The 16,259-nt window shown below is 38.3% G+C and overlaps 1 protein-coding gene across 1 annotated transcript in view; it reads left to right on the top strand.

Annotated features, from left to right (window-relative positions):
- LOC114362707 (uncharacterized) overlaps positions 1-16,259 on the top strand; it is a 34,032-nt gene that overhangs the window by 2,855 nt on the left and 14,918 nt on the right. The window contains exons 2-3 of the mRNA XM_028318216.1: positions 7,116-7,313; positions 8,501-8,546. Of these exons, the coding sequence (XP_028174017.1) occupies positions 7,257-7,313; positions 8,501-8,546 (103 nt within the window). The 5' untranslated portion in view covers positions 7,116-7,256. The remainder of the gene's footprint in view (positions 1-7,115; positions 7,314-8,500; positions 8,547-16,259) is intronic.

Raw genomic sequence — 16,259 nt, 5'->3', positions numbered from 1 at the left:
ACCGATCCTATAATTAAATTCTTATTACCTATTCCAATATGAAGTTAACAGTGCTCGTCGAATGGCCCGGTCGGCGCTTAATATAACTTTTTCGAAATAAAACTGCGAAAGTTGGCCGTTTTTACTAAGGTTTTCCGTGATGTATGATTCAGTATGCCCTCGGGCGAGAGGCAAGAGGCTTAATCCTCGAGACAGCTGCTGGAGAGCTCACCTGAGTGAGGCGGACAGGGCGCGCGGAGGAGGGGTTGACTTGAATACGTCCGCTCCAGTTTCGCGAAGCCTGAGCGGCGCGTATTAAATCTAGAGCCAGCGTCGTCGGCCGCTTAGCTCTCAGTTGACAGCTCGCTGTCTGCACCAAAATACACAGACGTACAGAGGCTTTCATGTGCTATATAATCTCATCTACAGAAAGTTGTGATGGAATGAAAATAACGCATATCTGCCAACTGAATTTTCGGTATAGGTTTTAGGAAATATTTCGGTAAACATTTCAGTTAAGGATATAACTTTAAACATTGAAAGTAATTTACTTTTTACTCGACTGCGCTAGAAGGAGGGTTATATTTTTAGCCGAAAAAATAAAAAAATGAAACTGAAATTCTAAAATCAATCAATGTAATATTGCGAGGTTGTTGTCGGCTATTTTCATAAAATATACTAAGGATATTTTATCTTAAAAAGACAAACGCAAAGCCCAGTGGTGTAATGTATCATCTGCTCATTCTCAACTCCATGCAGGCTGATTGATTATACTTCCTGAATAGGGAAGCCTACATTTTAGAGTATAGGACTGAGATAATGATAGAGGATTTTTATTGAGGTATTGGGAAAACTTTAAGCTCAAACATCCGTGCCCCTCGCTCACATTTACAGTAAACTTGCTCGTACAGCNCGTACAGCTGTAGTAATAATGTCTGAAGCGGCAACAAAAAGCGGAGTTCGTCACGCGTGGGCGCCGGTGACCCACTTGTGCGCGCTAGACGCTCTCGAGCTCCATTTTTCTTTGCTTTGACAACCCATTTAGGTAAGATCCCAACAGGCTTGGAGATTTGGTACGACACGGTATGATAGTAGGTACCTACAGTTTGGTTTAGCCACATGTAAAGTCAAACAATTTTGTCATTGGGCTTAGATTTTACTAAAAAAACTATCTGTTCTATATTCATAAAAGTGAAAGGTCACTGATTGACTGTCCAATCAGTCCGACTCACTCACTCATCACGAAATAGCAGAAACTACAAGTGCTCTCNCGTACAGCAGTAATAATAATGGCTGAAGTGGCAACAAAACGCGGAGAGCTCGTCACGCCTGGGCGCCGGTGACCCACTTGTGCGCGCTAGACGCTCTCGAGTTCCATTTTTCTTTGCTTTGACAACCCATTTAGGTAAGATCCCAACAGGCTTGGAGATTTGGTACGACACGGTATGATAGTAGGTACCGACAGTTTGGTTTAGCCACATGTAACTATCTTGTCATTGAGCTCAGATTTTACTAAAAATCGATCTATATTAAAAGCGAAAGGTTGACTGACTGACTCATTCACTCTTCATGAAATCTCAGAAACTACAAGTGCTAAGAGTCTCAAATTTTGCATGAAACGTAGGTGCTCACTAAGAACTACAAAACTCGACCCCTAAGGGAGTAAATCGTGATCCACGGCCCACGCGTACGAAGTCGCGGGCGGCCGCTAGTTATTTAATACATATAGTGGGTATAATCGTATAAGTAATTGTATCGTGGAATAGGTANTGCGCTATTTTTTTATTGCGCTGATTCTGCTCCATACTGATGTCTGGAGCCTTTAATGGATGGTATTGTTTGTTTATACATACAATCTCACTATTTTGTTGCAATTTCTTACAAAACTTTGCGCGCAAAAAGCAAATCTAGTATGAAAATCATCAAACTTCTAATGCTCGTAACTCAGTTCAGACTGAGTTTAGAGGTATACATGTCATAGTAAATTTGGTTTGTTACACTATTTTGTAATCAAAAAACAAAGTTTGGTCGATGGCCGCGTGAAAAAAAAAAGACGCCAATTTCCGGCATTGTCTTTTTACATGGAATGTAGGTGCTCAACAAGAACATATTTTACAAAACTCCACCCCTAGGGAGTAAAACGGGATCCACGCGTACGAAGTCTGCTAATTATTTAATACATGTATAATCGATAATACCTTATCGATTATACAATACATGTATTAAATAATTAGCAGACTTCGTACTTAATAATATAATTGTATCGTGGAATAGGTATTTAATGTACGCAAAGTGTATGTTAGACCAAGAACAAATCCGATATCTTTACCATAGTAGAAACGTAGCGTAGTTTTCAACCACTATGCACTTTCCCAGTTTCAAAACAAAAAAAGTCCTATTCGCAATTGATGGTCAAAAAGTGCAATCGAGCTATTAAGTAGGAGCGTATTGGGCAGTCAGTAAGCCGAGCGAGGACGATGAGGCGCCGTCGCGAGTGATTGTCGCGGGCGTCGCCGCATTAACTAAATCCCGATAAACCGCTTAGCCGGACCGGACGCGCCCGGACAGCCGGCCGCGTCGGACAGCTGGCCGCCCGGACAGCGCTCGCCGCAGACAATAGAGCTCGAATTAAAGGTCGTTACCCACTGGCGCCGATCGGAACTTCGAATTTCGGGTATCCGAGCTAACTTACTTTGTACGTACAGGCATTGGCTTTAAGCTGAGTGGCTGGAGTTATATGTCCGTCGGGGGTAGTTGTTTCAAGTGGTTCTAATTTATATCAAGCATATCGTTTTGTAATATTCTACTTATGTAAATTAACTATAATTTGGTTGGGCAAATACAAATCACTAAATTGCTACTTATTCACCAGACTACTATTTATTAAATTTTGCCGTTGGCATCAACTGTTTAATAACCTACCCTAAAGAAAAGCTTTTGCAAAATAATTCAGTGTTCTCTATAAAGAAATTCGACAGTGTAATAATATTTATTTCCGAAAGTACTTTTGGGATTATTCTGTAGTTGCTAAGTACATAGATAGGTACTATTTAATCATTGTGTGCAAAAATGAACCATCTATAAAGATAAAACCGATAAAGACCTGATTAAATCCAAAAAACATTGGATTGAAGTACGTAGATAATGCCAACAGCATAAATTAAGATAACGGTCTCAAAGTAAGGCTTATCTTTAAGGATGCTGGAGCAAGAACTGACGTGAAACCTAGCGGAGCGTGGAGGCAGGTTTGGTCAAGGCTTATCGACGGCAGCAGGCCGGTGGTTCAGTGATCGCTGAACGAGCTACGGACGCTAAACCTCCGGAACAGATCAAGGGATTAAATCTAATCTAACATCAGGCCGTTGATATTAGTCAAAACGATTTACAATTATTANTACAATTATGATTACAATCGGATAACGAAGTAGGGAGTCATAAATAATACCTTCAAATATTGATAGTATACCTACCTACGATACGATCGATAGCGTACTGCTGACTTCAAATTTACAAGTTCCGTTTTTTAAACGGTTTTTTCGACTTGGTATGACTGAAGTAGGTAATTATATTGATTGTTATCAAATGAAACCATCTAATCGTAATATTAACATTGAAAACAAAAACCTAGTGACTATTGCGGCTACAATGCGAGGACATCTGTGGTAGTGCACATTTATTTAATTTTACCGAAGCATTTGAAATTGGGCGCCTTCTCGCTGCTTTTCTGAAACACAATAGTCTCTCGCTCAATTTCCCTCGTTGAATTTGTAAGCACTTTTCAATTTCCTGTCCGGTTTGGAATGATGCTTCTATTGGAAAGAAAAGACTAGAAAATTCTGTAATAACCTTGATGGCTGGAATTTCAACTGCGCAATTTTCCTATTAAAAAGGAGAATCGAATACCTACAGATGTTTATCTCACATGTTTTATTACCTATACAAACTGTATAATCTTATGATCGGCTTATCGCTATTGCTCCTTTTGATTACATACTCCCGGTACATTCGTTAAGCTGATGTCGTTTTTATGGGATCCGGTCACGTAATTGGATTTTGAGTATCAATTAGGGTTATTATTTATTACACTATTCAATCAAAAGTCAGAGCAATATTTACAATAGATACTTTTAATTGTTGAATTATGTCTGTAATTCTTCTCACCACTATCATCATCAGGTCTTTATGTTTCCGCTGCAGGGACACGACTATCTCCAATTTACCAGAGGCAAATCTGGGGGCACGGTAGTGCCCCCGCCAAGTCGAGCGCGAAGCAAACACTGCCGTACCATCCTTTACTGGAACCATTTCGCCGCATTTTCAGGCCCCTATTTGAGAACCTCTGGATAAGACCAGAACGCAGAAATTATCGTCATCTAGTGTAAGCTATAATCACATACCTAAAATCCAAAATTTCAAGTCTGTAGGTCATTTAGTTACGAAGTTAAGCGAAAGCAAAGTTTGGCATTTACGACACTCACTCACTCACTCACTCACTGATGATCATCAAAATAGAACTAGTACTTCCCATAAACTCAGAGAGCTGAAATTTGGTACATAGTTAGGGTTTAATGGCCACATAAAGGGAAAACTATAAAAACTAGGAAAATCGAAGATCTGGAGTAACACCACATTCATAATACTACTCCGGCACCGTGGTGTTCGCCTGTATCGCTCACCGCTAGATGGCGCTAGCACTAGCAAGCGGTGTCCAGATTTGTTTCCTTTCTAGAGAAAGTCCAACCCAGCCGTTGATGTGGAACATCGTTGAAATTGATTACAACACAGTGGCCAGTGCATACTATGAAATAATGGTTCGTTATAAATAAATGGTCTATTCAACTGATTTAGCAATGTTCATAATGAATAAATGTTGTGAAAATTGAAAATAATTCTCGGAAAAGCCGTAATATGTGTGAATTGCTATATCAGATTTTTAGTTATCAAAGCAATGTAAAATGAAACAGACTAAATCCCACCAAAAACATTCTGTAAAAAACTAGCCAAGTCTCGATGGAGCTGCTTGTTTATCTCTAAAAAGTAATGAAATCTAGACAAAGTCGTGCCAAGTCTATGGTTCCTTACTGCGATTTCTTTATTATTATAGTTAATGTTGTGTGACTTGGCCGTTGAACAATCTTTATTAAGATAATCATATATAAGTATTATAAATACGCAGCTTTACTGAACCTACAATTGAATGGTTATTGTTGAATCAACGTTTTCCAAGTGGCAATTTTCCATCGTCAATGGGTAGCGGTTCTGGCGACAGATTGGTGCAATGGTGTCATGGAGCACCTGGTTTTGTCACCCTTCAACGGCCAAGTCACACAACATTAACTAATAATAAAGAAATCGCAGTAAGGAACCATAGACTTGGCACGACTTTGTCTAGATTTCATTACTTTTTAGAGATAAACAAGCAGCTCCATCGAGACTTGGCTAGTTTTTTACAGAATGTTTTTGGTGGGATTGATAATTATGCCAAAAAACTCAAAAACTATGCTCGAGAAAGAATTTTTCAAATCGGTGCTATTCGCTGGGTGCGAAGTACTAGGTGGGGGTAACATAATCTATCGCAGCGCTCATGGTGGTCAAAAGTAGAAATAATGTAAGCTCTGTCATCAGATGTATCTGTCAATGGCAAAGCGATTCTACTTAATACATTTTAATATCATTCATTAATCGCATGAAAAGGGTCCTACTGGGAACTTAAATGAAAGAGTGGACTGTATTTCGATAGGGCTGGTTTAATAGCCGTTTACAATTTGGAAATAACTAGACTATACAACGTGGTAGTACAAAAATGAGTCACAGTAGTTGTTGTGCACAGATGTTTGCCTTATGATGAGAGCGTGAATTATTGAACTCTGCCCTTGTTTTGTTCTTAATTCTTCTACATCTCGGACTTGTCCAGCCAATACCAACAACTTTCCTTTAAATACGGTTTGTGGTTGGAATTTGATATTGTAATATTCGCTGGGTGCGAAGTACTAGGTGGGGGTAACATAATCTATCGCAGCGCTCATGGTGGTCAAAAGTAGAAATAATGTAAGCTCTGTCATCAGATGTATCTGTCAATGGCAAAGCGATTCTACTTAATACATTTTAATATCATTCATTAATCGCATGAAAAGGGTCCTACTGGGAACTTAAATGAAAGAGTGGACTGTATTTCGATAGGGCTGGTTTAATAGCCGTTTACAATTTGGAAATAACTAGACTATACAACGCGGTAGTACAAAAATGAGTCACAGTAGTTGTTGTGCACAGATGTTTGCCTTATGATGAGAGCGTGAATTATTGAACTCTGCCCTTGTTTTGTTCTTAATTCTTCTACATCTCGGACTTGTCCAGCCAATACCAACAACTTTCCTTTAAATACGGTTTGTGGTTGGAATTTGATATTGTAACACTCACAAACCCGGTCTTCAAAACAATACTCATTTCGATCTGAAAACGATATTTAATTTATTACTAGCGATACAGGAACATTTAAATATATTTACTGTTATATAATGAAACCGTTAAAGTAGCTTTTTCTTTTCGTTTTACTGTAAAACTACAACTATAACTGAAGTAAACAAACCCTGACACAATCAAAATTTAACACACTTTTTGGACTTACCTCATTTGATTTGAATGACCAAAATGATTTCAAAACCTTTTTTCCACCCAAATCGTGGTATCACAACAATTTATTGGTCGAAAATATTTGTTATTTTTTCATTTCGATATTTTTCACAAATAGACGACCTAAATGTCAATGTGACAGAGCCCACAAAGTTGTGGACGCTAGTTGGCGCTGTAATCGTGCACAGAGCCAATAGTTTCGGAGCCTATTCTATACAAACATATAGAAAAGCAAATCTTTAACTATTCTTCTAATATTAGGTAATATAAAAAAAATAAAACTGGCTAGAAAATTAAATCAATCAGGTGGAAAAAAAGAAAAAGTGAAGATGAAGAAAATATTGGGAAACTTCCTCTGGAGCATGAAATAATTTCTTTGTTTAGATACTCCCCGGAGTTTTAATGCTCATTAGGAGTTTTTAAGTTTAATTATTTACTGTCCCTGAAGTGGATTACGGTTCGAATTGGGTTGTCGCTTTATTGAAAGATTTTTATCTTTGTTTCAGATAACAATCAATTGACAGTGTTTACTGGTTCGTGTGCTAGTGATGTGATCGTGGACAAAGTGCCGTGATCGTGATGTGACGTGGCGGGGTCCACGACGACGACACGGCGCCGGCACGACGCGGACACGACTCTGAGACGACATGGCCGACGACAACACGATCATCGAAGGCACGGTCAAGTTCCGTGACGGGAAAAAGGTGGGAAAACCGATATTAGTGATTAGATTCTCAAGTGCTCTATCTTATCTTTTAACTTATCAGTCTCATATGAATTTATGGAGAGAAAGCGTTGGTGAAAAATAATGCGTAATTTTGAAAAGAAAATAATATAATCTTGGATATCTCATCAAGCGATATCGTGTATTTCATGACGCAATATTGTCGCCATAAACTGATTGTTTTTTTATGCATAGCAAACCTAATTACCTAGTCTCTAGGGTGTTAGTTATACCTACTCTTTACCAGTACAAGGATGATCGCGGAGCCGCGCATACAGAGACAATTGACTCTCAGTTGTAGATACAACAGAGAGTCAATTGTCTCTGTATGCGCTGCTCCACATCGACATATACCTAAATTCTTTAGAAATTTCCTTAAATGTAAACAAACACTAGTGCACACAATTACACCATAATCACTTACGTGTTCATAATATCATACACATTATTTCACAAGCCCATGAAACCAACTTTATTCTCACGATTATACAAGTTTGTAATCAATCTTTAAACAAATTATTTTAGCAAAATACCTATGTGGACGATGAAAATTTGTGAGACTTGTCAAATTGACTTGAAGTTTAAAATTATGTGTTATCTCCATGTTGTCTCTGACACATCAGTGTTGTAACTTGTAAGTGATAGACAATAATCGGTAAATTTAATCGATTTTATTTCAATTATTCTATCATTTTTATTACTGATTGCATTTAAATAGATTTAAATAGGGTCTTAATCAACAATGTACTTTTTCTTCATTGAATGTACTACTAATTGTTTAATGCACTGCTTTATAAAGCATTATAAATTCTTTCTATAGGTACGTAAGTACTACAATAATTTCAATCCGCGATTAACGAGAGGTTTTGTCGCCTCACTAGGGCACAGATTAAAAATGTTTTAATGTCAGTTGGCCATATTTGTTTACATATAGGGAAATTTCTAAAGAATCCGACTTTACACAAACGCATCTGCGTTTGTGTATGTCGAAGCATTAAACAATGCGAAACTAATACAACCACGACGTACTTACCTGTACCCTCTTACCTCGTGATGTTCAAAAGCTATCCGAATAGAATATTGAAGTGAAAGCGAAGTAGGTTAGTGGGGCGGTTCTCATATCTCCTGCTGTCGGAATACATTAATGTCGGCTCCTGTTTGTTCCAGTGGAAGTCGCGATGGTGCGTCATGAGGAAGCTGTCACCGGTTGCAGGTGAGTTCTGCTTTTTGCTTTTCGACAAGAATATTATTAAATACCTATATTCTGCATGACATTTCGTGATTAAAATATCCAGATTTGCTAAAATATTCTCCGCCAAATTCTGTCAGTTATCGTATCATATTTTTATCTCTTGGACACCTGATTTGATAAGCATAAGTCATGTGTACTCAAACACTATGTATGCTAACTAAATATTGAAATGATTTGAGATCTATGACAGTATATTGTAAAGTCATGACTCGAACAAAATTAAAAAATAATCAGTATTTCTTTCATCTTGCGGCTGATATTTACAATATGCAAATATCTTTATATATTTTACACGTGATATGTACTTAGGTATTATATATATTGTGCTTGGTGCTTGATGTTCGTTATAAAAGATAGCGTGGTAAAAGATACAGGCTATCAGACAGTGGCAAATTCACGTACATATTATAATTATCAATAATTATCTCTGACAATAATATAGGTATGATAAATAATCATCTATTAAAGTACGTCATCAGTAAACTATTAAATACCTATACTAATATTACAAAGCTAAAGAGTTTTTTGTTCTTTTTTTTTGCTTGAACGCGTTAATCTTAGGAACTACTACTGGTCAGTTTTGAAAAAATATTTCCATGTCGAATAGCTCATTTATCGGGGAAGGTTTTAGGCTATAATAACATCACCCTACAGTCAATAGGAGCAGAGCAGTAAAGAAAAATGTTGCAAAAACGAAAAATATAATTCAAAGTATTTTCACGCGTACGAACTTAATAGTGTAATTATTCAAGTCATTTGAGTTCTATATAAATACATACTGGAAGTATCTGTAGTTGTGCGATGTGATGTAATCCGCGTTATTAGAAGTAGATTGCGTAGTAATTGCTGGCTGTGTCTCGGCTGCTTAGTTATTCATGGACAATAAGCGTCGGCAATAATTAATACCGCATCAAATGAGTATGAATCCGAAGCGAGCGGCGCAACTTGCCGGCTAAGGTATACGACAGTAACTTCGCCAGATACTTTTAGTGCTATAGAGCTTACTACGAGTAGATGCAAAACTTACAAGCTCTATTTAGGCTGAGTTGCACCACCTAACTTTAACGGTAACTATGACGATAACCGGTGCTTTTTTGTATGTAGTATTTGTATGGAGTTTGACAGATTTTTGACGTTTGTCAAAGTTAAAGTATGATGGTGCAACCCAGCCTTAATGTCTGAATTGTTTTGTTACAACGGAACCCAGTCGAGATGATTGCGGAGCGTGTAACGATATTCTAATACATCGTATTACCTCCCGCTTAACCTCGCCGGAGGTCCCGGCTTAGGCCAGCTCCCTCAGGACGCCGCTCGGCTCCGGCACAGGATTATGATTATGTGCCCACAATAACACTCGACAAATTGGATGGACTTATGCTATGGTAGCTTATATCCGGATAGCTTTAAAACTTAATTTAAAACAGAAAATCGTCTAGCGCCTGTTGAGAGTTTCATAGAAGGCTTAATCTTATAAGAATATAATGTAATGGCTTAGAACAAACAACTAGCTGAGACTGCGATCACCCACGCTGTCGGCTTATAACGTTTTTGATGATTTTACCTAAGCAATAATATTAGAAATTATTCTTAAAATTTGAAACAATAGGTTCATAGACCCACTTATTTCATTAATTACGAGTACATAAAAATGATTAATAGATTATATTATCTACGAGTATTATCAACAGTGATAATCGATTTAAGATTAACTAGCGGCCGCCTGCGACTTCGTGCGCGTGGATCTCGTTTTACCCCCCCTTCATCTATCTTACGCGGTTCAGATTTTTTCATACAAATGTTTTTTCCCGCTAACTCCCGTTCCCGTGAGAATTTTGCAATATCCTGTTGTAACTAAGCTTGAAGTTTACTAAGGTACCTGCATGCCAAATTTCAAGAGTCTATCTTACGCGGTTTAGATTTTTTCATACAAATGTTTTTTCCCGCTAACTCCCGTTCCCGTGGGAATTTTGCAATATCCTGTTGTAACTAAGCTTTAAGTTTACTAAGGTACCTGCATGCCAAATTTCAAGCGTCCAACTTAAGCGGTTTAGATTTTTCGTACAAAAGGATTTTCCCGCTAATTCCCATTCCCGTGGGAATACCTAAGTATCCTATAACCTGCCCAGGAGTATGAAGAATAATTGTGTCAAGTTTCGTTAAAATCCGTCAAGTGGTTTTTGTTTCTATAAGGAACATACAGACAGACAGACAGACAGACAGACAGACAGACAAAAATTTTACTGATTGCATTTTTGGCATCAGTATCGATCACTTCACCCCCTGATAGTTATTTTGAAAATATATTTCATGTACAGAATTGACATCTCTACAGATTTATTATAAGTATAGATAACCATCGATTAAAATGTCATGATAAGACGATTATTAAACCTTTTCATAAAGCAGCGTTCTTGATGGATTGATCCTTGTGCAATAAATCATACATGAATACTATCTGTATGGTGGACATCAAACGGCATAGTTAAGGACAGCCGAAAACAATTCATCCTAGTTATGAAACATTTGAGTGATCTTCTTCTTTTCGTGTCGACAACAAACCTACACAGTGTCAGCCCAAAACTCCGCCACAAGAGTGGCGTTGTCAGTAGCACTCATCAAATCCTCCTGAGTGCAGTTGCTTGGGCACTCAGGGCATGACATCAGGTGCTTCATCGACTGGGGAACAAAACCGCACCTGCACTCCATGTTTAAGCCATCCAAGAATCCCCACCTGACCAGATTGTCCTTACTACGGCCAACCTGCGTCCGAAGTCTATTTAAAGACTTCCATATTATTATTTGAGTGATAATATCAACATGAAACTTTCGTATGAGGTCGAGAGCTCGTGTATTAGCGCCCCCACACGTCTCGTGCGACCTGATTCCCGCAGCAAGACTGCCTCGCTAGTGGCGCGTGACGTCACACTCCCTCATCCATCACGCGGTGCAGCCAACTTCGCCTGCAAATCTGGGGGCACGGTAGTGCCCCCGCCAAGTCGAGCGCGAAGCAAACACTGCCGTACCATCCTTTACTGGAACCATTTCGCCGCATTTTCAGGCCCCTATTTGAGAACCTTTGGATAAGACCAGAACGCAGAAATTTTCGTCATCTAGTAAGCTATAATCACGTACTTAAAAAAGTACGTGATTATAGCTTACTAGATGACGAAAATTTCTGCGTTCTGGTCTTATCTGGTCTTATCACGTACTTAAAAAAGTACGTGATTATAGCTTACTAGNTACAAAATATTTTTTATAAAATCCGATTTGTATGAAAATTAAAATAATTAAAATGAAGATATCAATTTTCTGACTTCACCATACCATTTATATGCCCATGTTAACATGGGCTAGTGTCGGCTCATATACCCATTTACCTAACATCCTGTATAGCTTACTACGAGTAGATGCAAAACTTACAAGCTCTATTGATTTTCAAATACAAACCACCATTTGATATTTAAATTAAATAAACACAGGTACTAGCGATGGATGAATCAACATGTGGCGTCTACCGTACAAATGCGTAACACAGGCTGAGTTGCACCAACTAACTTTAAAACGGTAACTATGACGATAACCGGTGCATTTTGTATGGATTTTGACAGATTTTTGACGTTTGTCAGTTAAAGTAAGATGGTGAAACCCAGCCTAAATGTCTGAATTGTTTTGTTACAACGGAACCCAGTCGAGATGATTGCGGAGCGTGTAACGATATTCTAATACATCGTATTACCTCCCGCTTAACCTCGCCGGAGGTCCCGGCTTAGGCCAGCTCCCTCAGGACGCAGCTCGGCTCCGGGACAGGATTATGATTATGTGCCCACAATAACACTCGACAAATTGGATGGACTTATGCTATGGTAGCTTATATCCGGATAGCTTTAAAACTTAATTTAAAACAGAAAATCGTCTATCGCCTGTTGAGAGTTTCATAGAAGGCTTAATCTTATAAGAATATAATGTAATGGCTTAGAACAAAAAACCATCTGAGATTGCGATCACCCACGCTGTCGGCTTATGACGTTTTTGACGATTTTACCTAAGCAATAACATTTGAAATTATTCTTAAAATTTGAAACAATAGGTTCATAGACCCACTTATTTCATTAATTACGAGTACATAAAAATGATTTATACATTATATTATCTACGAGTATTATAAACAGTGATAATCGATTTAAGGTTAATTAGCATCGATTAAAATGTCATGATAAGACGATTATTAAACCTTTTCATAAAACAGCGTTCTTGATGGATTGATCCTTGTGCAATAAATCATACATGAATACTATCTGTACGGTGGACATCAAACGGCATAGTTAAGGACAGCCGAAAACAATTCATCCTAGTTATCAAACATTTGAGTGATCTTCTTCTTTTCGTGTCGACAACAAACCTACACAGTGTCAGCCCAAAACTCCGCCACAAGAGTGGCGTTGTCAGTAGCACTCATCAAATCCTCCTGAGTGCAGTTGCTTGGGCACTCAGGGCATGACATCAGGTGCTTCATCGACTGGGGAATAAAACCGCACCTGCACTCCATGTTTAAGCCATCCAAGAATCCCCACCTGACCAGATTGTCCTTACTACGGCCAACCTGCGTCCGAAGTCTATTTAAAGACTTCCATATTATTATTTGAGTGATAATATCAACATGAAACTTTCGTATGAGGTCGAGAGCTCGTGTATTAGCGCCCCCACACGTCTCGTGCGACCTGATTCCCGCAGCAAGACTGGCTCGCTAGTGGCGCGTGACGTCACAGTCCCCGCTCCTCGCTCATCCATCACGCGGTGCAGCCAACTTCGTCTGCACATTACGAATACCGAACAGTTCAATCTGGAGATGGTTTGTCTCGGAGATATCTATCATTGCAGATTGGAGCGCGACTATATTTGGCCAACCGACAAATTAATTGCTCGTATAGACTGGGTAGATCGTAAACGATTTACCCAGAAAGAAACACATCGATATTATGCCATTCGTAATTGCGTAAGATGTACTTATTTTAATACGAATAAGCGGCAACCTGAGGCAAAATGCCTGAAAGGCTTTGGGGTGGCCTATTGAAATAAAAAAGAAAAAAAGACATTTATATTTGGTGCTAAATAAATTATACTCGTATAAACTACCAAATAAATTACTGAACATTATGCTCGAAGTGGAATATTCTTCTCAAGTCCAATAATTTTCGCGTTTTACTCGAGCGATGACCTAGATTCTGTAAATTACTGAACAAATCGTAGAAATAAATTGTCACCCCAGATCATGGAGAGTCGTTGGAAATTTATGTTATTAAATTTGGGTTCGAGCCGACCACTGTAGAGTTTCCTTTCTTTACTTTATCACTTACGAGTTAGGGAAATAGCTCGGCGTCGCCCGTGAATGTTAATACGTTATACTTTTGAATCAAGGCGGAGGCAACTCAAAGTGTTTATGCGAACGCGAGCGGCGGGGGCGAGCTGAATGCGGAATGAGCGAGCGTAACGAGCGCTCGCCGCTCGCTAATGAGCGTAATTGCTCGCCGCACGTCGCTCGACTCCTGTTACAGTAACGTTTTTTGTGAAGGTAACAGCTTTGCTGATTTTGTAATGTCTTTATAGACTACCTTCTCTATCTATTTTCGTGTACCTATGGGTGCGAACTCGAGTTGTTTAACGTAGAACAAGTGTGTGTGGTGTGTACTTCCTTGTATTAACTCATAAAAAGCAATTAAAAGGGATTAATTTTTGTAAGGCCTATACATATTATTATAAACTCTACTATTCATAGATAAGATGAAATTAAGCCTGTCATTGATGTGATCAGGTTAATCTGAATGCTGGTGTATAGAGTACGCGTCGTCCATTACACGACATCAAGTAAAATAAGCGACGAACCGCTATTTTTATCGGTAACTTCAAGCCTGATAAATACAAGAATAATTTATCAAATAATCGTAACTAATTAATATTAATTAAGATTGTTCAAAGGTAAGAAATCATTGTAATCAGTAGTAAGTCTAGATTAAAGTTTTAATGTCAGGTACTTTCTTTTAAAATAATTATTGCTTTCATCATCCATTAATTTGACGAATTAATCTTAAATGATGAAAAAGTTATAATCAAAATGATTAATTACATGTTCAATCATGTACCTAATTGGCTATACAATTTGAATTATATATTTTTGGATTATGGGATTAATGATAATATAACGCTGTCTGATAAGTTTTACTTCCTATTAAGTCTATCTTCTGAACAAAACATAACTCCCATTGAAACCAAGCTAGTAATGATTAAGAGAGAATTATGCTACGCGGAGTGTTATCCCGCATACGAGAAAATCGCAGCAAGCCCGTGCTCTACTTTTTTGACGTTCTGAGCCCGAAACTACTAAATGAATGCTTTTAAAGTTACACTGTACTCAGAAGTAGTCACAGAAACTGGGGTCATCATTTAATATGAATTAACTAGTCAGATATGGCCGGTTAATAGATTTTATTTGAAAGTTAAGATAAAAATAATCTTAGATATTTACGAAATAACCATAATAAAACAGAGTACTGAAACAAATGCGACACAATACGCTTAGTATAACTGTTATTATACAAGTTAATACGTGAGATAGTGCCTGTTGTAAACTAGCTGCTGTTTAGATAACGCTGGGGCGAGGAAACGAAGAGGGCGGTTAGTTCATTAGGCTGGCGACGGGCCTGCGAGGTGTCCTCTGGATAGTAGCAAAAACTTGAATTAGAACTATTAATCTTATTTGAAACTAAGCTTTTTTAGGACTCAGACAGGAATCTGCACACATGACACAATCTGTTTTTTATTTTGCAACATTTTATTTTTCAAATTTTATGCTAGATATTCAATCCGAGCTCTATAATTTAATTATCGTTTTATTCTCCGTTATTACTCGTATTTCAGCAGATATCCGAACAATACGTCAATTAAGGTTTACTTTTACTGGCGACGAATAAAACGGTGGACGTAAACAAATAAATCAAAGTTCGGAGTAAGCAGTCGCGATCGCGCGTAATGAGCAATTACCGCCCTTGCTGGAGTGAGCCGGACCCACTCTCTGATCGTGCACAATTACATGTATTCAACGCCAAGCTTTTGAGTCTAGACACTTGGCTGCGACATGGTGACATTGAGGACAGCCTGTAATTAGTCTAGGCCTGGCATATTTCGGCTCGATAGAGCCTTGATGGATGCTTTTGGTGATATTTGTTACTAATAAAACTGTATATATTAAGTTACTAATAAGTTTAAAAGCTCTTAATTTAAACGGGATCCACGCGTACGAAGTATTACTCAACTACTGAGTTGGTTGTGGTATTGAATACAAATGTAGAGATGTAGAGGGGTGCCTATATGAAAATAAACACCACTCAAATCGTCACGCGAAACTTTCGCTCCCGTAATTGAATCAAAACTATCGCAAACGCGACGCGCCGCGACGTGGCAGCAGCGGCAGGTGCAGATCGAATTGCGGCGCGAAACTTGACACGCCAGTCATCGGCACCCCACACAACGGCAATTTATACAGAAGGGTCTATTAATCCACATAATTTCTTATTAATACGTCTAATTAAGTATCGTCGCAAGGATACTACGTAGGCACTGGTTTACAGGCAGTTGTGGAAATATCTGAGGCTACAATTTTGACATAAACCTTTAAGAAAG

This window comes from Ostrinia furnacalis, unplaced genomic scaffold (assembly GCF_004193835.3).
Source record: "Ostrinia furnacalis isolate ACB-3 unplaced genomic scaffold, ASM419383v2 OfSCF6691, whole genome shotgun sequence".
NCBI classification, from domain to species: Eukaryota; Metazoa; Arthropoda; class Insecta; order Lepidoptera; family Crambidae; genus Ostrinia; species Ostrinia furnacalis.
Note: the sequence above shows the minus strand (reverse complement) of the source record. Positions and strands in the feature narration are given on the sequence as shown.